Source organism: Cololabis saira, chromosome 8 (genome assembly GCF_033807715.1).
Source record: "Cololabis saira isolate AMF1-May2022 chromosome 8, fColSai1.1, whole genome shotgun sequence".
NCBI classification, from domain to species: Eukaryota; Metazoa; Chordata; class Actinopteri; order Beloniformes; family Belonidae; genus Cololabis; species Cololabis saira.
This window is the reverse complement of record NC_084594.1, coordinates 27,167,312-27,195,126: the sequence shown is the minus strand read 5'-3', so window position 1 is coordinate 27,195,126 and position 27,815 is coordinate 27,167,312. Positions and strand designations below refer to the sequence as shown.

General features: G+C 40.8%; 1 protein-coding gene across 2 annotated transcripts in view; it reads left to right on the top strand.

The window, feature by feature from the left end:
• The first annotated feature begins 530 nt into the window (after positions 1 to 530).
• The window catches only part of LOC133448721 (retinoic acid receptor gamma-A-like), a 29,209-nt gene continuing 1,924 nt past the window's right edge, over positions 531 to 27,815 (top strand). The window contains exons 1-7 of one of the 2 annotated variants that reach the window (XM_061727526.1): positions 531 to 917; positions 22,170 to 22,318; positions 23,717 to 23,858; positions 23,943 to 24,106; positions 24,250 to 24,426; positions 24,601 to 24,805; positions 25,822 to 25,980. In XM_061727526.1, the coding sequence (XP_061583510.1) occupies positions 749 to 917; positions 22,170 to 22,318; positions 23,717 to 23,858; positions 23,943 to 24,106; positions 24,250 to 24,426; positions 24,601 to 24,805; positions 25,822 to 25,980 (1,165 nt within the window). In that variant the 5' untranslated portion in view covers positions 531 to 748. Of the gene's footprint in view, positions 918 to 9,422; positions 9,971 to 22,169; positions 22,319 to 23,716; positions 23,859 to 23,942; positions 24,107 to 24,249; positions 24,427 to 24,600; positions 24,806 to 25,821; positions 25,981 to 27,815 lie in introns of those variants that run through there. The other variant, XM_061727527.1, reaches the window with a different exon arrangement.

The window sequence follows — 27,815 nt, the reverse complement described above, 5'->3', positions numbered from 1 at the left end:
TTTCACAGATATTTCTAGTATTTAAAAAATATATATACAGGACTGTCTCAGAAAAAATTTGAATATTGTGATAAAGTTCTTTATTTTCTGTTATGCAATCTAAAAAAAAAAAATGTCATACATTCTGGATTCATTACAAATCAACTGAAATATTGCAAGCCTTTTATTATTTTAATATTGCTGATCATGGCTTACAGTTTAAGATTAAGATTCCCAGAATATTTTAATTTTTTGAGATAGGATATTTGAGTTTTCTTAAACTGTAAGCCATGATCAGCAATGTTAAAATAATAAAAGGCTTGCAATATTTCAGCTGATTTGTAATGAATCCAGAATGTATGACATTTTTGTTTTTGTAATTGCATTACAGAAAATCACAATATTCTAATTTTCTGAGACAGTCCTGTATATAATTGTCATGAACTGTAGTGTCACAAGCGCCCTTCAAGGTAACGACCACATTCCACGATTTAACTCCTCCATCTTCTCATTGTGTGTTTTTTTGTTTTGTTTTGTCTTTTACAGATTCTGGACACATTTCCCGGTCCCCCTCCAGGTCTCTTATGCTCGTCTGCAGCCCTCTCACCTCTGCGCGGCCCATCAGGAGAAGAGCCAGGAGCTGAGCGGGGCTGGATGGCACTACCCCATTTCCAACTCTCCGCAGGCTGCTGACAAAAGAGGAGGGAAGAGAAAACCAAAAAGCGATTTACAGAGGAAAGCCCTTGAATAACCAGCTGCACTTTTCACGATGGCAACAAACAGAGAGCATCAAGTGCGTCACATGACGGGCTTCCCTCGCGCCATGTACCCGTTCACCTTCAACTCCATGAGGAGCCACTCCCCCTTTGACCTGCTGGCCAGCAGCCACCTTTTCAGCCGGTATGGAGCAGATCTGCCCAAGGAAATGGCTGCATTGTGTGAGTAACAAAACTGATCGATGCTTTGCAAAATACATGGAGATGTTTAAAAAAACAAAGGGGGATTTTCGAGTTGGTGCACTTCATGGATCTGTTGTTGTTGTTGTTTTCACATCACATACAACTCAACAACACTTCAGTTACGAGTGCATTCATATGCAGATCTAAGTACAGTCTGGAGGGACAAAATCCTAGTCTTACACCCAACCTCACATGATGAAATAGTGTGCAAAATGTCTGTACGCTGACCAGCTATTTGTTTTGTTTAAAACAGGCTCATATTAGATTATGATTAGTCTGAAAATAATGAACAGAGAAGAGAAGAAAAGAGGTTTTTCGAAAGAAAAAAAACAATCAGATGGCAGATAATAAGGACTGGAAAAAACAGCGATCATAACACAACCTGTTTGTAATTTTCTGTCTTGCATGGAGGTGGGTCAGAGCTTTACTTATTTTGGAACCAGGAATTTGCTTCACAAAGAGTGGAAGTTTGGCAGATGACTGAGTTACTTGTTTTATCTTGCAGTTTGTGTTTTGTGTCACAGGGGGCGCTGTTGCTCTTCACGTTAACACACTGATGGACGCTAATGAGACTCGCTTAAAGAGTTGTGCTTTACAGTCACATTGGGCCTGAAATTGTGAATATACGGCTTTTAAGAAGGGAGAAAAGCCTTCTGTGTTCAAACAGTGTTTTCTTTTTAAAAGAGATTTTTTTCTCATATTTTCTTTTCATTTTATTTCTTCTCTTCCTTGTCTGTAATATCAGTCAGACATTACAGAGCCACTAATCCTAAATCTGACAGGGTATCATTTCAGCATGCTGTAAGTGTTGAAGAGACCTGAAATCTAAAACTGGTTTTTAATTTAATCAAAACACAAATATTCCTTAAAAACACTGAGATAGTGTTTCCATACTTTAAAGTCAAGTATTTTCCATGTGGTTTTTACCGTAACTTGTTTGTTGGCTGCCTTAAAACCCAATGCAATGCATTCAGAATCCCTGTTGAAAAGAGAAAAAGTACCTGATGAAATGAAGGTGGTATTTAGAAATGTCGTACTTGAATAATTCTTTAAACCTTTCACTTCATATTTTCTGTGATAGTTGGAGTGAACTCCTCAAATGTTTTTGGGAATAATCCTGCACTCTTGGAACACCTGTCCTTTGGACATTTCTCTCATTTTTCTTGGCAGAAACGAAACAACTCAACTATGTTGGACAAAGAGTATCAGTGCAAAGAGACTTTCGGGTCTCTGTGGAGCTGAATTACTGGCTTCAGGTCCAGTTTCTTAATCTTGTCACTCCAGGAGTGTTTCTGAAACCTCGTATGTGGTGTACTTGGAAGCATGCTGAACCTCTTGATCGGGTTTTTCCTGAAGATGGATTTTTCCGCGTGACATTATTTTAACATTTGGATCATACCCCGGGTTTCCGGGGTCCCTCTACAGCCAATTGTGTTTGGCCCAAAACTTTGCAGACGCAAGCCTGTAAATCTGACAGTTACCTATTTAGAAACAAGCACACAAGACAAAAAGACAAAAAAATACCAACATGCGCGATTTGCTTGATGAGAGATCATTTCCAGACTTATAGTGCCAGATTCCTGCAAGGTACTGATGTTTGGACTGATTGTGTGCCCACATATAGAAATCTTTGACCAAAGAAAGTATTATAAATGAAATTGTATGTGGCTCGGCAGAGCTGTCATCTGTTTGCATTTGTGTAAACCAAGCAGGAAGATTTAGCGCCTACCCTGACTGGTCTGACCGGACATTTCACTTAACAGCATGCCTGTAGACAAGTAACAAAGTTTGACTGTAAGGATGGTGTTACTGATGCTTGGTATTCAGTGTTTGGTTTCTGCCATACATGCCTTTGGAAATTATGCCTCAACGGTGGAGTCATAATGTTATCAGATCAGAGGAGTTTGCTTCTGTTTGATCGGAGAGTAATTTAGGTGCCTTACTTTTCTTTCTCAAACTCCCAGCAGGGTGTCTGTGGACGGTATATATATGCTGATTGGTGCAGCACTACTCTGACTGACTGATTACCATTGCTAAGATTCCCTCATCTCCACAAAGAAATTCATTCACAGTGACTGTTGGTGACTTGCCGGTTAGCTGTCCCACAAACATCTTTGATCCTCTAAAGGGGACATGTGATGAAGAAAATCGTTTTTCATGAGCTTGAATGCATTTATTTGTGTGTCTGAAGCAAAACCCCAGTATAACGCAACCCTGTCAGTTTTTGGGCAGTTATATTATTCAAAGCAAAAGGTAATGGACACATATATAGAAGCACAATAAGCAAACAAAGAAGAATGCACAAATGCATGAGATAAAATGACAACTTAAATTGTTTTTTTCGTTTTCCTTAGCATCTTTTGACTTTCTGTTTTCAGAGCTATCATTATCATTATTATTACTATTACCATTATTACAGTTATTTAAGCTTTTATTATTATTATTACTATTATTATCATCATTATTGTTATTATTATTATTATTACTATTATTTTGTGTAGACTTATGATACTTCATTTGTTCTTTTTGTATAATCGAATCTGTTAAAAGGTGGGCAAGATAAGCTTTATGCTTCAAGCCCAGACCTTTTCGGTTCGGCAGTTTCTCCAAATATCTGACTGGCATTGCTTTGTCTTTGTTTTGTAAAGACCTTGTTTGAGGTTCTTTTCCATGTCATTGATTTCCATCTGGTCGCTAGACTACATCAGTTAGTATCTTAAAAAGTGCAATTCAGGCTTTAACACCAATTTGAAAAGTAGAGAGTGGTGAATATGACTGGCAGCGCCTCCTAAATGTGGCTGCTGTGAACAGAGACGTGAAGACCTGTCTGAAACGGGTGTTTTTGTACTGCATCTTGAAGGTAAATGAAGGTGAAAGGCAACAACGTGCCTTCTTTAATGCTCAGGTCTGTTTGAACAGGTCTGTGTCACTGTTGAAGGTACAAAACTCAGTCACAGGTGCATTGAATTCTGCTTCAGGTTATACAACCCAGCGTATGCTGAACTGAAGTCCCCAACTGCCTTATACCTGCAGGCTGATTTCAACACTTTACACCAGGACACGTTTACAGAGTCTCCAATGATGTCAGACACACACATGATTTAAAGATATCTGCTGAGCTCTCCGTCAAAACGTGCGCATATGCATGATTTTTCCCCCCCTCTGATCAGCTGACATTTTCTGCTTTCTGTCTGGACTGACATTCTGCAGGCTAACTTTGCTAACACAATGAAATGTTTAGCATTTAATTGAAGAGTTGAATGTTTATTGTTACAGTCTGTCTTTATTTTTCATTTTTATTGTTCTCTTTTATGGCGTGTCAGACTCATAAGACCGTTATGTACTCTATAAGTCAACACTGTGGTTTAGCAAATAATTTTATCCTGATGCTCAGATTTCTAGTCCAGTCAGTCTAGACGCCCTAAACATGCAGTTTTCCCCCGTTACAGTCCTCACAATAAAGTCAATGACGTTCTAGGAGGAGACAAACAAGTAACTGCAAAATAATAAACCAATAACCAGAAGCTTTAAACCGGATTAGGAAATCAATTGAACAGGTTCTTATCAGTCTGATGACAAGTCTGGACTTTGTTTCCAAATGAAGATGAAACCCCAAACCTCCCTGCTAGTGGACATGCACGTTTGAAGCACCCTGCTGATGCATGGTCTCCCTGGCTGAAGCAGTTCTGCCAAGAGTTTCTTGGAACTGATACAAAAACCGGATACAGTCACAGAAATGGGAATATTTTCCAATGTTTTATTTTCCTTCTTTTCTTCTATTTTAATTCACTAGAGGCAGTTATGTTTAGTGTTTATCATGACAGCTATAGTCTTGAAAAAGGAAGATCCTTCACTTGGGAAAGAAGTGTGTTTTTCAGCAGTGAACACAACGTCCTTTCGTAATTTCTGTGCTAGTAACATCTTGTTCTTTGTAATGTTTTGAATGTGTGTCTCAGTGTGTGTGTGTGTGTGTGTGTGTGTGTGTGTGTGTGTGTGTGTGTGTGTGTGTGTGATAGTAACTTGAACCTAAAGGCACGGAGCGCAGCTTGTGTGTTTTTCTTTCTGTCTGTCATCACAGGCACTCTGTTTAAGCACACACATAATTGTCCGTGTGTGGACGCACAAACACCAACGGGTCCACATTTGCCACTCTTTAGGCTGCACATTCCTACACCCGTAAATATCACAAACAGCAGTCGTGCTCTCCTTGCCCGGCGTTTGTGACTATATCGGTGTGTTTACCAACGGCCACAGCAAGACTTTGAGTAAATAACTGCGGCCCGAGCCTGCTGCAGAAACAGATGGAGAAAGAGAAGCCATTGTTGGGTCCTATGTGTTTGTGTCAGGCGTGATGACAGAATGAATAGCAGGAGAACCTGAGTGTGAATAGCTGAAATGTGACTCGCTCCTCTTGCAAGTTGTGCTCGTGAAAGACGGAGAAAAAGGGACGAGGCCAACTGCTGAGTCCCGTGTTTTAAGTTTCAAAGAACTGTAATTTGCTTGGCTAAAAGAGTGGGAGTGAGCGTGTGTTTTGCTAAAAAGTGAAGGAAAGTGATATAGCTATTTCTTTTTTCTCTCTTTCTTTGAATCCCCCCCTTCATGCATTTGTGGGCTCCTTTCCTCAAAGCAGCAACAGGGGGCAGGGTGCTGCGAGGCAGGGACGCTAATTGTCTCAAGGTGTGGAGAGAGCTCAGCGGGCTGATATTGTGGAGTCCTGCTCCCTGCAGAGCGTCATTGTGTGTATATGTTTGTGTGTGTGTGTGTGTGTGTGTGTGTGTGTGTGTGTGTGTGTGTGTGTGTGTGTGTGTGTGTGTGTTAAAAAAAACAGGTAAAAGCTCTACACACGTTGACAATATAATTGAGAGGCTGCTTAAAACATTTACATTAATAATAATGATACTAAAAACGTTAATATCTAAGAAAAATTATACAAAAAAATAATAAACTGAAAGTGTGGAGAAGAATGTCAACAAAAAACCAGGAGAAAAACAAAGCAAACAGAGAGTTGTAACTTACAAAAGGACTATGCAGGGTATAAAGCCACAGGCAGGACAAGTCTGTGTGTGTGTGTGTGTGTGTGTGTGTGTGTGTGTGTGTGTGTGTGTGTGTGTGTGTGTGTGTGTGTGTGTGTGTGTGTGTGTGTGTGTGTGTGTGTGAAGGGAAGGTGTTAGGGCCCCAGTGGGGGTTTCTTCCAGAGTTCATCTCTCTTGAACGAGGGAAGGAAAGGGAGGAAGAGAAGAGGGAGGGTAAGTTCGTCTCGTATACAAACTATCCAGACTCGGGGCCGGTGCGGTTGCCTGCAGCAGAGTTGCACTTCAGTGTGACTGAAGTATCCAATAAGCACCGGGGAGAATAACTGAATCCATTTGAACCGAGCTGAAAGAATTCGGTCAGACATATATGCACACAGAGACCAAGTGGAAAGAGAGGAAGAGAAGGTTAAAAGGATGTAAGGAAAGTTGTGCAATAGGGATGGATGGATTGATTGCTTAAGAGCAAATCAAAACATGTGAACGACTCGTCAGCGTTCCAGTTAGGGTGGGACTGTTTTTTTTTTCAAGACATTATTTCTTCTATCAAGAAGTAACTGTATGACTTAAAAGAGCTCCAGTCTTGTGTTTTTCTTGTGTTATGTTCCTTTTATTTTACTTTCTTTGTTTTCTCCATCCATCAATCATTTATGCCTGCTTATTCCTCTTCAAGGTCACGGGGGTCTGCTGGAGCCTATCGCAGCTCTCTTTGGGCAAAAAGCACATCCTGGACAAGTCGCCAGTTCTTTGTTTTCTTTAAGGCTTTATTTGTAAGATCCATAAATCATACATGCTGCATATAAAGTACACAGTTTTCATTTCCAGCTAATTAATTCCAGCTAGTTCCCAGCTCTCTCCCTCCGCAAAGCAAGTCCCCAAACCTTGTCATTATTTCAGTCAGACATTTCTGTCTCTGTCCTCATGTCCTCAGATGTTTGTTTTCTCCCAGTTTTGTAATATGCACACTCTTTCAAAAGTTCAACACCTCTGGATTTTTTCCTCTAATTTCTCACAGAGTAGCCACTTACATACTGGCATTTCTTTGCAGAACATCTCCCCCTTTTGACGATCTCGGTGCCTGTAAGTAGGAGCTACTTTCCGAAAAGGCATAAAATCTGATCACCTCTTTTTTCTGCCTCCCGAGTTAGACCAAAAGGCGTGAAAAAGGAGAGGCCGGTCGTGTATGTAAGGGCCATCCCCCAACTCCGTAACTTGGTGAGAAGTGTGAGAATTTAACAACTTTCTGATCATGTTGTACATGTGCCGACCATCGTCATAAGCAGAGCTGCACTTCGCTGCAGGGGTGATCAGCGCTGGTTAGTTAAAACCTGCTCACAAATGAAACAGCAGCTGGTGAGGAAGACCCGGGCACTAGGGATGGGCGGTATGGACTAAAAAATGTATCACGATAATTTCTAGCATTCATCCCGATAACGATTAAAATGACGATAAAAAAAATACCAATTCAACTCCACCTTTGTAACTATAAATCTATTTCGCTCTCAGATCAGCCATGTTTGTTACACAAAAACGTCATCAATGGGAATTTATCTTTCTTTCTTTCTTTCTTTCTTTCTTTCTTTCTTTCTTTCTTTCTTTCTTTCTTTCTTTCTTTCTTTCTTTCTTTCTTTCTTTCTTTCTTTCTTTCTTTCTTTCTTTCTTTCTTTCTTTCTTTCTTTCAGGCTCATTTCCTTCCTTCCTTCCTTCCTTCCTTCCTTCCTTCCTTCCTTCCTTCCTTCCTTCCTTCCTTCCTTCCTTCCTTCCTTCCTTCCTTCCTTCCTTCCCTCCTTCCCTCCTTCCTTCCCTCCTTCCTTCCTTCCTTCACGTACGTTGTGTGTGGATTTAACACAGAACTATAAATCAGCTTTACACAAAAACGTCATCAACAGGAATTTATCGTTTTTACTGAGAGATGACAAATTCTTACCGTGGGGAATTTTTTTGACGGTTTATCGTGAATGGTAAAATATCGCCCATTCCTACCGGGCACTTCCATCTGGTGAGGAAGACCCGGACACTTCCAGCTGGTGGGGAAGACCCGGACACTTCCAGCTGGTGGGGAAGACCCGGACACTTCCAGCTGGTGAGGAAGACCCGGACACTTCCAGCTGGAGGAGCTGCAGCGTATTGATTTACTGCACTGATGCTGTACATGCAGCTGAATTTGTCTAGCTACATTGCTCAAACCTTCCCGGTCAACTTCTCGATTACCAACGCACCGCAGCCACACACACCGTCACTTTCTCGCCCACGCACGATTACGTTCCTCCACTATAGTTTTTAAATTATTATTAATATAAGCGCAATGTACATGATCAACCCCCTCTGTCTCGTGTCCCACACACCACACTAGTCGAGTCACGCTTCGGTTCCAGTTCGTTTATGTAAGGACACATATTTGCAGCAGGCTTTTCTTCTCTTCCTTGGGTGGGTATGCAAAGGCCAATGGAGTAAAATTGGTGGCCTGCTTTTACAGAAATGTCACAACAACAGTATGTAAGCGCCTACTGATATTTTTTATGCAGTTCTCAGTTTTGTGTCTGTGAGCACATGCTCAATTTTCTTATCTTTGTGTCACTTCAGAATTTGCAAATTTCTCTTTCTCTTTTTTCTTGCAAATACAAATCCTTTCTCCAAGAACAGGTTTGTGTCTTGCAGATTTATTCGCGGGGTGACACAGGTTGATTTATGTTTACAAACTCTGGAACCATTTGCGAACTTCAACTTACGAGCTTAAAGTCTCACTCATATTCAAGACCATTCATATCCTCGGTTCACATTTTCCAGACTCTTGAGTTCTGGCTGGATATCACTCGGAGATACTTGTGGTCTTACATGCAGCTCCTCTTGATCATGCTGGAATATTCCAAGTGTAGGTGCATTTGAAATCTTGCCCACACAATACAGTTTATCATTTGAATATTGATCTTTTCAGCTTCTAGTTATCAGTGATTATTGGGTGGATTTTTTATTATTTTCAAATTAAATACAATTAACACCCAGCTTAGAGGTTTAAATTATTATTGTATTATTTTAAAGGGGCTAATGTATGTGAAAATGACATCTGTCCTTTTCATGTGACTCAGTAATTTTATTCTGAAAAGGAAGAGCTCATTTAGTGCAGACTCTAAAGACTGAAAAAGTATTGACTCTGTCCTCAAGGTAGTCCAGCTGTATTGTTTGTGAGAGACACTGTTGCACTGAAACAAAAACAAAGTTAATACCGAAAAAAAATGAGAGAAAACAGGAGCCAAAGAGTCTTTGTTTTCCTTTTCTGAACATTAAGTTTGAAGAGGTGAGTTTGAAAACTTGGAGCAAAAGAAGGAGGGAGAGCATGTTAGGTATTGGGCCAATCAAAACACAAGAGACACACCTCATCTCAGCTGTACCTCCCTCCCCTTTCTTGTCCCTGGACCCCACCCCCCTGCATGCAGTGCAGGGAGAGCGGGCAGAGAGTTGGCCGTGAGTGGAGTGTAGTGGAGTGTGAGAGGCCCACAGAGCCAGCAAGAGGGGAGCTGAGATCAGTTACAGCAGGCAGTGCAACACAGGCAGGCAAGCAAGTGATCTGAGAGAAATTTGGATAGAAGAGGAAAGATAAGCAGAGGAGGGGAGATACACAAAAAAAAGCCACTAAGAGAGGATTTTGTCCATAATAGAGGAGTTGGAAACAGGTTAGGTCACCAGGAGGCAGTGGCTGGGTACCACACAGCCAGCCAGACAGACAGACAGACAGACAGGGAACACCTGGATCCAAACAGGGCATTAAGTTACTTCACAAGAAGCTGTTATCAGAGGCTTTCTCTCAGCTCAGCTGCAGAACAACAGACATAGCCTTGTTGCTGTAGTTTGAGGGGAACATGTTCGACTGCATGGAGGCTCTCGGGCTGGCCCCTCGGCCCCTCTTCGACGTGTCCAGGCAAGGCTCGTGCATGCTGGGCAAAGCCACCCAGTACTTCTCCGGGCTGGACCCTTTCGCCTGGGCAGGAGCGAGCAGCGTTCAGTGTGAGTACTCTGGCCCGTCCGTCAGTCTGTGAACCAGCAAGTCAGTGTGTGTGCGTTGTTATCAGAGTCCTGGTTTTGTTATCATGGAGCTCTCTCCACAGGAAGAGTCAGATTCCTTTCGATTATATGTTCCCATTCTCACCCCGCAGTTTGTTTGTTTATGTGCTCAGTGTGCTTTGTGAGTGTGAGTGAGTGAGTGAGTGCGGGAGTGTATTTTTACATCGTGGCGTTTGTTTTCCTTATGAATGACTTCACATGATTGACAGCTCTTTTAAACAATGCAGGAACCTATCCCAGTGATTTGTCCAGAAAACAGAAAACGGCAAAGGTCTAAACAGAAACAACACTGATGGGCTTTGGGCAAATGGGCCTTGAAATCACATGCTGGCCAACACACTCAAACACAGTTGGACGCAGAGCGTTTACGAAAGATAAATGGAGATATGACATTAGGGTAATCATTTCACCACGTAAGCAGTTACTAATTTTTCTTTTAGAGAAGAAAAGTTTCATGAAACTCGCTTGATTTCATGGTTCAGAAAAGTAAAAAAGGAATGAGAAACCAGGTGTAACAAGATAAAGTGAGTAATCATGTGACATGCAAACACTCCCTGCATCCCAGCTACACAAGCGAGACATTCTTCTGATAGCTTCTGAGAACCAACGGCAGATTGCATCAGGTATTAAGATAGACTGTAAGGAGAAAAAAAAATCTAATCAGCACACAGAAACAGTCACACAGACAAACACTGCCCAGATAAGTGAGGAAAACTCACTATATCTGTTAAAATAATAAGCAGGCCTTTTGTGAATATCATGCAGACCATTTTCACACTGTTATGCTTGTCTGTCGGACTTGGAAACTCAAACAGCGACTGTAGAAACGGACTTAAGGAGGTGTATTTGTATGAGTTACCAAGCTGAAATAAAATACATCCTATCCACTTTCCTCCAGTGATTTTCGGGTGTCCCTCCTGAGCACATTTAGTCTATTTATCTTCAGTAATTATTTAGATACCAGCGTATTAAACACTGTCAAGCCCACGGTGCTCACTAATGATGATGGATAAGCCGTCAGGATGACAAACACCACAGCAGGGCCTGTTTCAACTCGCCGTGGAGCTTTGCCAGATGCCAACCTGAAAGACAAATGTCCACAAATGTTCATCAATCATGACTTATATGAAATTTGGCTTAGTTTCTTTGTTTGACTGTGAAGATTATGAAGTTTGTAAAAGTCAGAAACACAACAAATCAGTACTTTATATGAGCTGTTTTCCAAATCAAATGGAAGATTATTAAGGTTCCCAGTGAGTGACAGGCTGGGATTTTTAGGGAAGTTTAAGGTCCTGAATAAAAGTTTACTTCTATTGGATGGCACATGGGGGGGAAAAAAGGAGCATTTTTAAAAACTTTAAAAGAAAGTTTTGAACAAAACTTTCCTTTACATGGGGCCAAGCTGCTTCATCTTTTAAACTGAACCACTTAATGACTTGATTGATGTATTCAATTGAGCAAATAAATCTTTCAGCTTTATAGCATAAAATAACTATTTAGTGGTTCGGGGTTGTTCTTTGAATAAAAAACAGATATTTTTCTCTCTTCTTTTACATTTTTTATACCGTTTAATTGGCAGAAAAGATATTGCTGGTTGGCTGCTCATTTACAAATATAAAGCATTTTTATATTTTTTTCATTTTTATTTTCTGACCATCTCCTCCCATAATGGTATAATTCAAGAAATCATGATTAAGCAAAAATTTTAAATTCGTAAAAATTAAAATTAAATCTAATTATGATGCTTTTGTTAATTTCTTCGAGTGTGAAAACAATTGTGCCCTCAGTTCAGTATAGACAAAAAAAAACCTTCATTATGAAGTCGTCGCTAAATGAGCTATTCTGACATTTTTTTAAAATAATTTAAAAACATTTCTGCTCGTTGTAAGTAACCCGGTGAACTGCTGGTTTATCTCTGGGCTTCATTAGAAAGTGAACATGTTTTGTTGGACATTGTACCTCCAAATTCCTGAGCGCTTTATCCTCTGCGTCTTTCTGACACACGCTGTCTCTAGTGTGTGTGTGTGTTTGTGTGTGTGTGTGTGTGTGTGTGTGTGGAGCAGGAGGGGTCATCTTTTCCTGCATTTTTTTTTTTTTTGTGAGGCAGTTCAGCACCTCTTTGCCGTCCTTTGTTTCAGTGTCAGGAGGTATTGAGGGGAGCGAGGACAGGCCAGAGTCTGTAAAGCTCCTCTTCCCTCTCTCTTCCAATGCAGTATGAGTTCCTCCTAGAAAAGAAAAAACAAGTGTTTATTCTTTTCTCACACATGGATCGGCTTACACGCCATGTGTTGTGTAACCAAGAGCTTTTAATGGAGCGATTCGAATAAGAAAGGGTCAATTACAAGATTGAGGTGTTGAGTAGGAGTATGGACTGCTAAAAGAGAGGAAGGCTAGGAGAAGAATGGCAGGATGAAGCTGGAATTTGGGTTTCAAGGTGTTTTAGGCCTCGAGGGGAAAACACTCCTCTCCTCTTCATTCAGTGATAATCTCCTTTTTATCCTGGCACCCTCTTCACTTTAAGAGTGGTTCTTCAAAGCCGCTCAAACAATAGAGCCTCATATCATCACACAGGAGGAGCCAACTAACTGTAATACAATGAAGCGATGCACTTACAGGCTGTCGCCGATAAAGACAAAAGATGTGAGCTTTATCTGTGGGATTAAGGGGCTTTTAGTGACTGTTGTACTTCTAGGACCAGAAGGGCTCATATTGTTTAGGCTGAGCTTGCAGAAGTGTGTCACATGTCTTTAATACAGTACAGCGATGTGTGTCACTGAGTTATGACATGCTGAAGAAACAGCGCTCTGAACTGGAATGTCATGGTCAGTGTGTGTGTGTGTGTGTGTGTGTGTGTGTGTGTGTGTGTGTGTGTGTGTGTGTGTGTGTGTGTGTGTGTGTGTGTGTGTGTGTGTGTGTGTGTGTGTGTGTGTGTGTGTGTGTGTGTGTGTGTGTGTGTGTGTGAGTTGCTCAGTCTATTACTGTATGTACTCCTCTACACATGGTGATCTAAATGATTTTCCTGCAAAAGCAAACATCATTAAAAACATTCAGAGGAGCTGCGTTAATTTTTATTATTATTCCATCCTTTTTTTTAAACTGTCTTAATCCTGTACAGGGTCACGGGGGTCTGTTGGAGAATATCCCAGCTCATTGCAGGCAAAAGGCAGGGGTTACACCTTGGACGCCAATCCATCACAGGGCCTATAATAATAATAATAATAATAATACTAATAATACTAATAATAATAATAATAATAATAATTAATGATAATACTAAAACGTATTATTATTATTACGATTATTATTCTCTGTTTGCTTGTGTTTCCACTCACTTGTGAACGAACGACAAATTATAATTTAAAAAAGGCAACAACATACTCTCATAGTTAAATAATTTGCATTCATTATCATCTGGACTCCAGGTTTCTCCATCCTTTCTACAGACAACAGTTTACATAGAAACCACTCTCACACCTGCTGAATAATCTGTTTAAAATTTCACTATGGCATTAAATCAACAGTTAAACAGTGTGTTTAATGGTTTTTGTTAATCTTAATCTAGTAAAATGAATAAACAGTGTATTTTTCCTGTTGCAATCCCATGCTGATGATAAATGATTGTTCTTGTGTGAAACTGCTTTCAAACCAGCGTCTTGTGAGGTTCAGCGAGTCATGTTTCAACTCGTCCCCGATTGTGACATCTCAGCTTCCAGTTCTCTGTTTACCACATAAACTTTCACACTTTGTTCTTTTGCGAGTTTTAAATATCCACACAGACATGCAAAACACTGTGGCACAATCAATCCCTCATCTACATGTTTCCTTTCTGACAACAAAGTACCAAAGATAACAGCACATGGAGGTCGGGACACTCCTTTACTAACACATTCACATTAACACTTCTGACACCACATGTGCGTGTGTGCTGAAAGCCAGGAGATTGGGTATCAGTAAGGAAATGCATATATTTATATGGGTTATTATTGGTGTGCAAGAAAGAAAGAGAAAGAAAGGAGGGACAAACCTAAATTTAACAACCTCCTGTCACGTAAATGTAGCTTCCCCCACACTCTGCAGAAAAACTCTTTGATCATGAACCAAAAAAAAAGAAGCACAACGGATTTTTCTATGTCTTTAACTTTATCTAACAGTTTAACGTTGTCGATTATTTTTGTGAATTGTCATCCTTTGACCCACAGATGTACCGGCCATCTACTAATCATACTCTACAGCTGTTTGCAGAATTTGTGCAGGCTTTCTGTTTTTGTAGGGGAGTCTGTGTGTGTGTGTGTGTGTGTGTGTGTGTGTGTGTGTGTGTGTGTGTGTGTGTGTGTGTGTGTGTGTGTGTGTGTGTGTGTGTGTGTGTGTGTGTGTGTGTGTGTGCATGTGTGTGTGTGTGTGCGTGCGCGTGTGTGTGTGTGTGTGCCTTTGTGCCCTGCTGCTAGTGTGTTTTTGTGTCCCTGCCTCCTCTTTAAGTGTTTGCTGCTGTCTTTTATGGAGCCATCTCCTGGACAGTAGCCTGGTTTTCACAGCCTTTCCTTTAAAAGGCGCTGCCAATGACAGGAAGGACTCCTCCTCCCGCCAGGGCAGGAAGGCAGGAGAGGACAGAGGGGGGAAGAGGGTTATTAGTGAGGGTCGATCCTAGCGGAGGGAGGAAGGGGAGGGGGGGCCGCTGGTATTGAACTTAAAACAGCTGATGAAAGGGACGGTCTCTCAGATCTGCCCCATCTCTTCCCTGCTGTCGTGGTAATTACTTGCTCAGCATATTTGAGGTTAAAACTCATCCCCCACCTATTATCTGCTCACAAGAAAATAATTCGACTAAGACACGTCGATTTCAAAATAACAGTTATAGATCATGTCCCAGAATTATTTTAACGAGGTTAACATCACCCTTTAGTCAAGGCTTTTTTTTTTTTGTTATATGGCTGTTGGACATGACATTTATCCCAGTGTTCCCCCACCATCAGCTCGCCATGTTTGTCAACGTTGCTGTGCTCCAAGTCACATGGAAAACCTTCACACAGTGTGTGTCTGACCCGTGGACCCATGCAGCGGCCCACACACATGAATATTTGCATGTGTGTGCACATTCCACAGCACACTGCTGAACATTTTGTGGGTTGAGAAGTTAGGCAGAAGCTAAATTTGTCATCCATATTAATCTTTGGAGGGTTGAAGAAGGAAAACAAATCCAAAATGCTTTTTTTTTCTCCTTCAAAGTTGCTGTTAAGCGTCCTTAAAGCAGCTGCATAATCAGAGGTGGGTAGTAACGAGTTACATTTACTCCGTTACATTTACTTGAGTACGTTTGGGGAAATTTTGTACTTTTAGGAGTAGTTTTGAATCACTATACTTTTTACTTTTACTTGGGTAGATTTGTGAAGAAGAAACTGTTACTCTTACTCCGCTACATTAGGCTACATTGAGCTTGTTACTTTTCTTTTATCCCTTTTATCCACATACGTGTCAATCTCATGACATCACTGAGTGATTACATTTACACAGACTCAAACACACACAGAGTTTCTATGAGTTCATGGGCTTGTTGTAGTTCTGCCTGGTTAAAAAAGAAAAGTACAAAGGCTTGAAATTTTGTGCAATTTGTGCTTAATTTATTTCTTTATTCTGTTATTTTATTATTTATTAAAGTACTTGAATTTACTTTAAGCTTATTTTAATTTAAGCTATTTTTTTATTCATTTTAATTAACTTATTATTTTGTCGATTTAATTTGCCTGGAGATGATTATTTTGTACTTTTGTCTGTTTGAATGGGTGTGTTAAAAAATAAATCAGACGTTACTCAACAGTTACTCAGTACTTTTTTACTTTTACTCAAGTCATTATTTGGATGACTACTTTTTACCACTACTTGAGTCATATTATTCTGAAGTAACAGTACTTTTACTTGAGTACAATATTTGGCTACTCTACCCAGCTCTGTGCATAATTCACGAATCATTTGCTCGTATTTCTCAGAACACTGATGAGGCTCCAAAACACAACCAGTGTATTGTTGTCACAGTTTAGTTCAAGTGTGTTTTTTTATGGTACCACAGGCGCTTGCTCATGTTGTATCTCCCACCTCCTGCAGTGTCAGGCCAGGGTTTAGTCCAATCAGACGTGGACAGCTTGAGCCAGTTTCAGGTCCTGCAGGTCCTGCAGTTGCTCAGGAGGAATGGCATAACAAGTTCAAGATCACCGTGTACAAACTCTTTCAGACATACACTACTGTCTATTAATGAGACAACAGCTGAACCTGTCAGTGTCACGTCTGAGTGACCCCCCCCCTCTGCTGTTCTTCCATAACATTTGGGGACTTTGGTCTGGCTAATCAGACCTTGTAACGTATGTATCACTTTCAGCACGGCTGCAGGCGCTCAGAGCAGCGATGGGTTCATTCGTCTGCTCATCAGCTGTTTGGAGGAAACCAAATGAACCGTGCTCTGCAAGAGTCAAGTAACAGTGCTGTTCAAAGTTTCCTCCTCAGTTGCAGCTACGATAATGAGATGCAGAATCGGTTTATAATTCTCCTCTCAGCATCAGAGCTATACCCAGTACTCGAGTTGAGGGGGGATGAGGGGGAATGGCATCCTCCCTGAAATAAAAACGGTCAAAATCATCCCCCCTGTAAAACTGCCATGCCCCCTTTCCATCCCTTATGTCATTTCATCAATTAATGTGGTTTTACTGCTATTTCAACATTTAGAGTCATCACCAGAAAAATAACACCAGAAAAATAACTTATTTGACAATTTTTACCTGTTTCAAGTACATTTTCACTTGAAATGAGTAGAAAAATCTGCCAGTGGGACAAGATTTATCTTCTCATTACAACCAAAAAAATCTTGTTCCACTGGCAGATTTTTCTACTTATTTTAAGTGAAAATCTACTTGAAACAGGTGCAAATTGTTGTTTTTTCCAGTGATGAGTCTTGTTTTAAGTGTAAATGAGACATTTTAACTAGAAATAAGACGAATATTCGTGTTAAGATTGATCCATTTTACTTATCCTGTGAAGGACAGAATCATATTGATAAGTTCAGAAAACAGTTTATTTTTGTTGTGTTTTGATGTATTTGATGTAAGCCCAGTGGATATTTAAAGCTTACAGAAAGCTGCATTTAACTGCTGCTATGTCATTCCTGCAGTATTTCTGCAGGTGTTTTGGTCAGTGCTATTATTTGTAATATATTATATTATTTGTAATCAGCACAAATGATCTGTCCCCATATGATAAAATCCACCATCCCCCCTGATTTTTTTTTTACAACTCGAATACTGGCTATACCTGAAGCTTCTGCTCTGTCTCAGTATAGAACAGTACTGAATTAAGGTGTGGGGAACATCAACAGCAGAGCTGTGACTGATTTTTACAGCAAACTGATATGTGTTCAGAATATTAGTATTATTACCCGTTTCTATGCACAACATTTGTTACATCCGTGTAATAAAAGTTTAGCTGCTGAACCTGGATGGCGCGAGGTGTCTGCCGTGTATTTATTCTCATGTACTTGTTGAATAAGAATGACGGATCATCTCTGTCCTGCTGAAACATCAACTTTTTCACACTGAAATGTCAGCCGCATTGCTCATCTCGACAGCAAATCAAGATGGATGTGAGATGCTGCAGAAAGCACACCTCTGTCTTACACTTTTATTCCAGTACACCTTCGTCGTAAGCATGTTTGAGCATCACCAGTTTGTTTTTTAGAAGCAGTGAACCCGTGACTTAAACTCTAGTCCACCTTAAAGTACAACTTCACTCTTGTACAGGCATGCAAATGAAAAATAAAAAGGTCTTACAGAGAAAGTGAAAGAAACACTCACTAAATATTAAAGATGTGTCAACATCTCTGGGAGGAAAAGGAAAACATTTTTTTTTTAATCTTTTTTTTGTTGCTTTTTTGATGATGTTTTTTCTCCAGTTTCAGTTTGACTGATGTCTGAAGTACCGGTATTCTTGCAGGCTTTAAAACGGCCAAGTTAAGCAGCTGAGGTGGAATGTTAAGGTCTGATATTTTTACTCTTAATCCAGTCAAAAAAGGTTTTGAGGACTAATAACTGGGACTCTCAGCCATCGGAGCTGATGAGGAAGGTGTCTGCTCTCCGAGGGGTTTCTGTTGTCTAAACAGGGATGTGCTGGTCTGATGACAAACACTGAGGAAACAGGAGATCAGGGAGACGGAAACGGACATATGAAAACAACATGGGCGGACTGAGCGGTGCAGGGAATAGTAGATGTAGGAAAAGAGATGATGGATCCCTCCACTGCAGCTTTGCTAAGAGGAGATGAACTTTTAGCTCTTTAAAAAAAAAAGAGGATATTGGAGCGTGAAAAATGTCGTTTGACAGGTGAGATTTATAGTTTCAATTGCATGTGAAGCTCCACATGGGAGTTGTATCTCACTGGCTGATTGAGCTGATTCACGAAAGTCATGTTGCCACTTTTGTGTGCTGATTGATGTTGTGACAAACGGAGGGGTGAGTTGTAGGTGAAGAGGAGAGAGGTATTTTTTCAAGCCACCGCTCTGAGGGTGAGCTCAGTTCAGGGCGATGACAGCTGCTGACAGTTGTTGGCTCTGTGCCCTCTTTCTCTACACCAGGTAAAATCCTCCTCCTTCTCCCCCCGCCTCCGCCGCCTTCCCCTCTCTCTCTCTCTCTCTGTCTGTTTTTTCTGAGTCCCGTCCCTCCTCACCCGCACTCGCCCTCCTCAGACAGCGTCAGTCACTGCCTCTCTGCTGGCGCCAGATGCAGCTTCTCCGTTTCAATAGCAGCCTTTTTCCACTTGTTCTCCCAGGGCCACTTCTCCACTGCCAGTGTTGGTATATAAACAGAAAACAGTGATCAGGTTACAGTGCCACTCATTCAGCTTCTTCACACCCTCCTCTTCTGAAGGCCCAAAATTGACTGCACCATGCTATTTACTGCTCACGTCGTCGTTATTCATAAGGTTACAAGGGAAAGATGATACCCGCTGAAAAGTCCCGCCCCACCTGCGTTCAAGATTAAATATACAGAAGATCATGTATTATTTGCAGACTTTTTAATGAGGGTATTATACATCGTCTATTTTCCCTTTTTTATTCAAGTGCTGATTACTTCCTAAATTAAGCATGACATTAGCTTAACCATCAAAACTCGCCTCTGATATTCAGCTTGGTTTCAGGTGGGACAAAGAAAAGCAGTAAACTCAGACGAGTGACAAGCTGGACGCTTGCAGGCCGGCGTCACAGAGCCAACAGTGTAAAATAAATGCTCCCTGAGAATTGTTTTAACTGTTCTCTTCAAACTCTTTTCAAAATGTAACGAGCTGTCATAAAAAAGTCAAGAGTTGTTATCAGTGCATTTATTTATTATGAACATGCAAGCTTCCTTGGGGGACTCATTCACTCTACCCACGTAATTCGATTGTATTATTATAACTATTATTACGGTATTGTGAATAAATTCAAACTTCAACTTCGACTTCAAGTACTGTGCACTAGAGAAGTCAAATGAATCCACACGAGGAGCACGAATACAATCCACACCAGCTGTTTGTCATTTGAATGCGAGAAACTGAAGGAATTGTTTAATGCCGGGTCCTCACAGCTGATCCGCTCTGGTCCCAGCGTTGCAAGATGGCCTGAGAATCTGTATTTGCTACAAACAAATTAAAAATGACATTCGTGTTTTGACGGCTCAACAGGAGACTTAAAGTCAACAGAGATGTTTGAATTTCTACATGTATGTCATCAAGAAATGAATGGCCGCTCATGTGCGTTGATCCCAGCTGGCGTGTTTGTGTTTCCGTTTCAGACAATGCTCCGTCAGAGACGGCGAAAATAGTTCACATTAAAACAGCTGCTCACGTTACACGAACACTTATGACAGATCCGTCCTCTCCAGCCAAAATGAACACCTTTGTTTATTCGTGCTAACGTCCTGCAGTTCAAATGTATCCGCAACACGTTCAAAGTCAGGCGGATGTTTGATTAAAAATGCAACAGTTTTTAGTTATACCAAAAACTGCTGTTGAATCTCAGATGATTGAAAAATCAGATCAGTGCCGTTTGAGCAGTCTTCGTAAAATGAACATGACTGGCACACATTTGTGCATTTCAAAGCTGGCTGCTGATCATTAGCAATGGCCTTCTTCAGTCAAGGTCAAAGTTAAATAGTCAGGATTTCATTTAACCCCTCGGCCTCTGAATAGTTTCTGTCCTCAGTCTCACCTCCTTCTTTCCCTTTCTTTCTCCTTTTCATTATTCCCTCTCTGTTTTTATGAGATTATTCCTTTGTGCCCCTGCCTCCCTGTTTTTGAAACCTTACCACTCTTGTTAATGACAAGCTGTGGGTTCAGGTTTGGGTTGCTGCAGTGGGGTGGAGGCCACATTTGGTTCAGTCCTGTGCCGTCCATTGAAGGCGACAGGAGGGGCTGTGACTTTGGGGTTTTTTTGACCTCCAGATTCTTTACTTTTACAAGGAATGGATGCAAGGCTGGAGCTGTTGATGTGAATAGCTGCCCAAGGTGACTGGATCCCAATAAAGAGGCCGTCACCCTGGCCGGGGGCCTCCTTCCCATCCAAGACACAACCTTTATAGGGCTGCTTATGAGCCCGGGCAACTATTAAACCCCATCCAGCCTGCACTGAGGAATTTAGGGCCAGGAAACAAGGGAGTGGGGGTGGGAATGGGCCGAGGGAGGTGAAGTTGGGGTTACTGAAGGTGAAAGTTGAAAGGCACGTTTGGTGGAATTTGGTTGTGACTTTGAAAGGTGGGCCGGGCACATTACTGTCTGACTCTCTCTCTGCTCTACACTAGTTTAAGCAGGAAAGGCTTTAACCTTTGTCTGGTGTTAGCATTCTGTTACCATCTCCGATGTTAACGGGTCGGTTTTGACCCGTGTTTTAAATTATCTCTAAAATACACTAAAAGCCATTATCCATCATCCAATTTGTTTCTCATCTCTTGGTTACATTGTTAGGCTTCCTTATCCATGAAAATATTGGTTTTAATATTTTTGGTATGGGACTCTGGGCCTTTTTTTTGTCAGTATAGCCCTTAATTTCAATTTTACTTTACCAGTTATTTAAACTGGTAAAATGAGCCTCAAGAGAATCATATGAATAAATAAAAGGCTGTTGTGTTACCTGGCTATTACGGAGAGGTATTAGAACACATATCATAAATAAATTTGTTTCATTTACTTTTCCATTTTAATATTATTAACTATAGTAACATCTATGGTGTTATGGGTAAATTTCGACCAATTTACTTCAAGGAAATGGAAAAAAAGTAAAAGGTAACAATTTCAACCAGAGCATTTTATAATTTAGTGAGAAAAAAAATGATGGATATGATTTTGTTGAAATTAAGGTTCCTGACAAAGTCAAAAAGCCTTGATGCAATAAACGCATTTTTGTGGTAGTTTTATGAATTTAAAACCTAAGAACGGGTCGGTGGCGACCCTAACAACAGACGAAGGTTAAATGCACTACATCTTTTTATTTATTTATTATTTTAGTCTTTTTTTACATTGTTTGTCTTGAGCATTTTCACATGAGTCAAACGTCTTTGCCCTTGGCCAGCATATGGTGCTATACAGTGCTCCATTTTCTTAGCGAGACAGTAAGAGGGAGCTGAGGGAGACGGGTCAGTCTCGTAAACATCTCACCTCTGTTTGTTCACATGGGTCTTGAGGGAAACGGGCAGGCCTGGTTGGCCAGCAGTCCAAATAAAAAAGTGAACGTGTGTGTGTGTGTGTGTGTCAGTCCAGAAGTCAACAGAGGTTTCTCACCCCCCTCCTTTCTCCCCCTTCCAATAAATAGTGAAGCCAATCAAATCTCAGCTGCCAATCAGCATTTTATCAGCAGGGCCATCTGGCCATCAGCTAATTGTGTCTCTTTTAAGTCCCTGTCAATCAGCTGTGTCCCCCTCCCTTTCTCTTAAAAATGTCTGCCTTTGAGCTTGTTGCCTTCTGGCTTCATGGGGTGGCCCGCATGGGGTTGGGGGTGGTTTGTTGACCACTCTCTCTTAATCAGTTGCTGCGTTTGCTTTCATCATGGTTTCAAAGACGCTCAAGAATTAATGTAAACAAGATGCTCTCCTATGCTAAGATGCACTTTTCTCCCTTTCTTTCGTTTGTCCTTCCGCAGCGGTGGAGACGCAGAGCACCAGTTCGGAGGAGATGGTGCCCAGCTCCCCCTCCCCTCCTCCTCCTCCGCGGGTATATAAGCCGTGCTTTGTGTGCCAGGACAAGTCATCTGGTTATCACTACGGAGTGAGCTCCTGCGAGGGCTGCAAGGTAAATGAAGCCAGAGGTGCACCCAGAGTTCACAGGACGTGTATAAAGTTGAATAGCTAGAGTTGGACTCAAAAAGAAAATCCTGTGAAAACCTCCTGTTCCACCAAAGCTGCAGCTTTGATGTTTGCTGTTGTTGAGCTGCCCCCCAGTGTATATTTACTAGTACCACACGTCATCAGTGTAACAATCGAGCAGTGTGCTGGATGCGACCAGGAAATGAGTATGGGGGTCTAAATTAAATAAAGCTGTTGCCACAAATGCAATAAATTTTACAAGGGAATTGGGAATGTTCCTTCAATACTTCCCAAATGAGAGTTTCATGGAAATATTTAACCACTGTCATGCATCTCTGTTTCCAAATTATTTGGAACACACGCTATTATTGGCATAGTAAATGAAAAGAATGCAATCTTTTGCAAATCATTAAAATCCTTAACCCAGTTAAGATTAGCGAAACGATAGTGTGACACTGAAAATCCTGAGGATGAGAATTTGAATTTGTCTTTATGAAACAGATGTGCTCCTTTTTGAATTACACACCACCTAAACATTTTCAGGAAAAAGAAATGAAAGTTGGGACGTAAGCGTGTTCGCTGCTGCATCACGTCTTAACTGGTAACCGAGGGGAGGAAACCTGTCCATGTGAAAGTCGGGAGTTTTACCAGTCTTGCTTGAAATAAGATTTCACACAAAGTATTTTTTCAGGGGACTGCAGGTCTGGGTTGCAGTCAGGACACTTTAGCATCTGGACTGTTACTGCATTGTACTGCTTATAGCGGGATTATTCTTAATTCGCTGAATCTTTTAATATCGTGCCACATATATTATTAATTCAGTTCATTTTGAGATTAGTGCATCCTCCTTTTATTTGCATTCTTTAAAAGCATGGCCGTCTTTTTGGAGTTCAGCCTGTACTTCTCAATTTTTGAAGAATCTTTGCACAAAGACACTAAACTAGAGAAACAGCTGGACTGGACTCCTTTTTCAAGCATCTGTAGAGTTAGTCCAGGTGTTTTCCTACCTTGTCTTTACATTTGATTAAAACTTTTAAGTTGCAGCACTTAAATCACAGAGCATTCTTCCACCTCGGTTAGGACTTATTGACGACTCATCTATTGTCCTTGTCTTTTATGTCAGGTCGAGTGTTTTATCCCAACAGTTTTTATGAGTTTTATCATTTTAACATCGTAATTTATGCAGCATTATTGCATTAAATGTTATAACCATTTAATTTAATTTAATTGTATTCATCTTTTTTCAATTGGTTGCAAATGTGCTTTGTAAATAACTTTGACTTGACTGAACTAACAGAATCTACGGAGAAGAAACATTTTCAGAGATCAATGGTTAGAGGATTATTTCTGTTGTTCTGAAGTTGTGTCCTTTTATCTTTTGTAGGGGTTTTTCCGGCGCAGCATCCAGAAAAATATGGTGTATACGTGCCATCGGGACAAAAACTGCCAGATCAACAAAGTGACCCGGAACCGCTGCCAGTACTGCCGGCTGCAGAAGTGCTTTGAGGTTGGCATGTCCAAAGAAGGTCAGTGCCTTATTTACAATCCAAGCCCTCACTATCAAGAGATGGGAAAAAAAGTTGAATAAAAGGTCTCGTTTTTGTCTGCAGCGGTGCGGAACGACAGGAACAAGAAGAAGAAGGATGTGAAGGAAGAGGTGGTGCTGCCAGAGAACTATGAGCTCAGTGGAGAACTGGAGGAGCTGGTGAACAAAGTCAGCAAAGCCCACCAGGAGACCTTCCCGTCTCTGTGCCAACTAGGAAAATATCATACAGTGAGTTTTTTAGTGCATATTTGTACAGCACCCACAGAAGACTTCACTCCCCGCTCAGGCGTTAGCTCACAGCTTTGCAGGACGGACAAACACAGTAGGGACTCTGCACAGTCACACAAAGTGTCCCTCTCTGTCTCTCCCAGAATTCAAGTGCTGACCACAGAGTACAGCTGGACTTGGGCCTGTGGGATAAGTTCAGTGAACTCTCCACTAAGTGCATTATAAAGATTGTGGAGTTTGCCAAGCGGCTACCAGGCTTCACTACGCTCACCATCGCTGACCAGATCACCCTCCTCAAATCTGCATGTCTGGACATACTGGTACTTGCTCCATGCTCTTACCCCCAACTTGCCCTTCACCTCTGAAACGCTTTCTCCTTTGTCACACTGCTTTATTTGTTAGTGGAATACCACCTTGTGATGTTTAAGCCGTTCCCACGGAAACTATGCAATTTTAATTTCTCTCTGCCCTCTCGTGTCGTCTCGCCGCGTCAGATGCTGAGGATATGCACCCGCTACACGCCAGAACAAGACACCATGACATTCTCGGACGGCCTGACTCTCAACAGGACTCAGATGCACAACGCCGGCTTCGGCCCTCTCACGGACCTGGTGTTCGCCTTCGCCGGCCAGCTCCTGCCGTTAGAGATGGACGACACCGAGACAGGGCTGCTCAGCGCGATCTGTCTCATCTGCGGAGGTAACCTTTTTACACATGACCTGCAGTCACGAAACTGCATTACTTTTCTCAGTTGAAAGTGTTACCGTGGCAACGCTAGATGCCAAAAAGCAAAAAAAAAGGCGAAAATTCGGACGCTTATTGCTCGGCCGAACTTTATCGTAGAGACGTTGTTCAAACTTTCAAACACTCGGCCCGATCGGCACTAACGGAACGTACAACCTCATTATGCCAATTATTACAGTTTTTGCGATATTGACCTTTAATTTTTTTTTAAATTTGCGTTTGACTTTGGACGCTTGTTGCTAGGCAACAGGTAATCGTAGAGACATCATACAAATGTTCCCCGACTCGGCACGCTGTGGACTTCAACATATTCAAATTTCATGAAGCTGTGGTTTAAAGAAATTTTATGTCAAAATCCATGCCAAATGGCCCCATTCATTCGGATGTGTTTTTTTTTTCCGTTAACGTAGGATGGAAACAAACCATGGGAAGGAGATGCTCACAGTTTAATGAGCCGTAAGGTGTCTTAGTGTTTGGCAGTTAGAGTCCTGTTAGAAAAAAGAAAGTACAACCGGTTTCTGTTCTACGGTTTAATGTATAAGGACATAATAGAAAAACAATCTCCTTCATAATTTTTTTTTTTCTCTGAGCTTTCTGACCTTGAGGTGAACTCACAGGAACACACTCCTGTGAAGAATGAATGTTTTCCATTTGCACATAATCATTCTTCCTGTAAAATGATGGACTCCAGATTGCCTGGAAATGACTTTATATCCCCTCTCAGACTGACGAGCAGCAACAGTTGCTTCTCTGAGATCATCGTTGATATGTTTCCTCCTCTGGTCACACCTGAAAACTCAACACCATCAAACTGCTGATTTTTCTTTTTAAATCATGTCCTATTACAGCTCAAGAGCTGAGATATGCTCTTCTTTTTGAAGCGACTGCATCTGTATCTCATCCCGTCAGCTGTTTGTCAGGTTGTTAACATTTCTGGTATGTCCATCTCTCTCTCTCGCCGCTCCCCCCAGACCGTATGGACTTGGAAGAGCCAGAGAAAGTAGACAAACTGCAGGAGCCACTGCTGGAGGCTCTGAAGATTTACACCCGTCGCAGACGCCCGAACAAGCCTCACATGTTTCCCCGCATGCTGATGAAAGTCACAGACCTCCGAGGAATCAGCACCAAAGGTTAGCTTAACTTTCTTGTTTATGTTTTGCTCTGACCACAAAAGTTACCTGCCCATCCAGATTACACTCTCAGATTGATGAAGCCCCTTTGGTGCGGAGCATTCAAAGAGACTATATCAGGGGTGTCAAACTCATTTTGCTTGGCGGGTCAGATTTGACCAATTTTTTTTCTCGCGGGCCGCACGCTCAAAATAACAAAAAGGGTGCGGAAAATTTTTTCTCTAATTCTTTTTTTTTTTTTTTACTATTGTTATCTAATCCAATATCAGTTTAGTTAATTTGAAAGCAAATATGCACTTTGTTTACACTGTAATTATGTAAAATATATTTCTTCAGGATCTTTTCTTGAAATTTCTCGTTTTTTTTTTCAAATTATGTAAGATACTTTTAATATCATTTTACAAAGATAAACAGAAACAAGTATGTTTTTTTTATATTTCGCTTTTTTATAGGAAATTTAATTAAAAGCACAATCTTTCGTATTACATCCGAGAGTGTTTCTTTTTGATTTAGAGATTTTTCCAGTACAATTAAGTGTATTTATTTTTATAAATTGGCGCGGATACGCCAGTGTGACGAAAAAGTCGGCACTTCTTTTTTAACTGTTTTACTTTGTCACTATCCTCGTATTCAAAACTGAAATTCTCCGAATAAATATCTTCTATCATCTTTTTTAGCAGTGATATTTTTCCTGTGAAAATATATAAAAGTAGTCAGTTAATAAAAAAAAACGACCGTCTACAAAGAAATAAAATCGGCATATGCATTATAGAAAACTAAAAAAATTTCGAAAACTGCTCTATTTGTGGAATAACGATGGATTTGTAGAAGAAATATATTATTGGATATGCTGCGATTCATGGCAATTATTTATGCCTTCCTTTTAAGTAAATTAACATTTCGTTTTTTTTGCGTCGGAAACTTCTCTCGGGCCGCATGCGGCCCACGGGCCGCACATTTGACATCCCTGGACTAGATTATGCCCTGACTTTTCTCTGTTTTGAAGTGTGAAATATGAGGTTTTTTGTATGTAGATGGTCTGCAAAGTTATAAAACACAATGAAAGAGAACTGCTTTCTGGCACAGAAGATACTTCCGTCTTGTTGGCTGTTCAGGCTTTTCTTCCTTAATTTACTGACATCACTGTGTTAGAAAATAGCATAATGCCTCAAAGACAGAATTATTAGTTGCCTAGAACCTCTGGAGCAGGCTGGTCCGTATGAGCATATTATCAAAGAAATGGCATCTAACACTGAGCTTCTCAGAGAGGGGAGCTAAAAAAAGAGCTGGGACTATATAAATATCCTGTTTTTTGAACTCCAAAGAAATGCAAGAATCTTCCAGCAGACCACACAATAAAAACACCAGAGGTGTCAAGTAATGAAGTACAAATACTTCGTTACCTTACCAAAGTAGAAATTTTGGTTATCTATACTTCACTGGAGTAATTATTTTTCAGACGACTTTTTACTTTTACTCCTTACATTTTCACGCAATTATCTGTACTTCTAATTCCTTACATTTTAAAAACAGCCTCGTTACTCTATTTCATTTCGGCCTTTAAAAAAAAAACTATCCAGTTAAATTGCTCCATCCGGATGAGAAGTATAAACATAATACCATTCCGACACCGGATTGGTTTGTACGCATCTGCTCTCTGAAACACATGTTAATGCTCAATAGTACACATATATGGTTCTTTAATATATTTGCATTATACTAAGATGCATTCATTTGCAATGGCTTTTGTCCTTAATGGCTTTTTCCCCCTTACATTACTTTTACTTTTATACTTTAAGTAGGTTTGAAACCAGTACTTTTATACTTTTACTTGA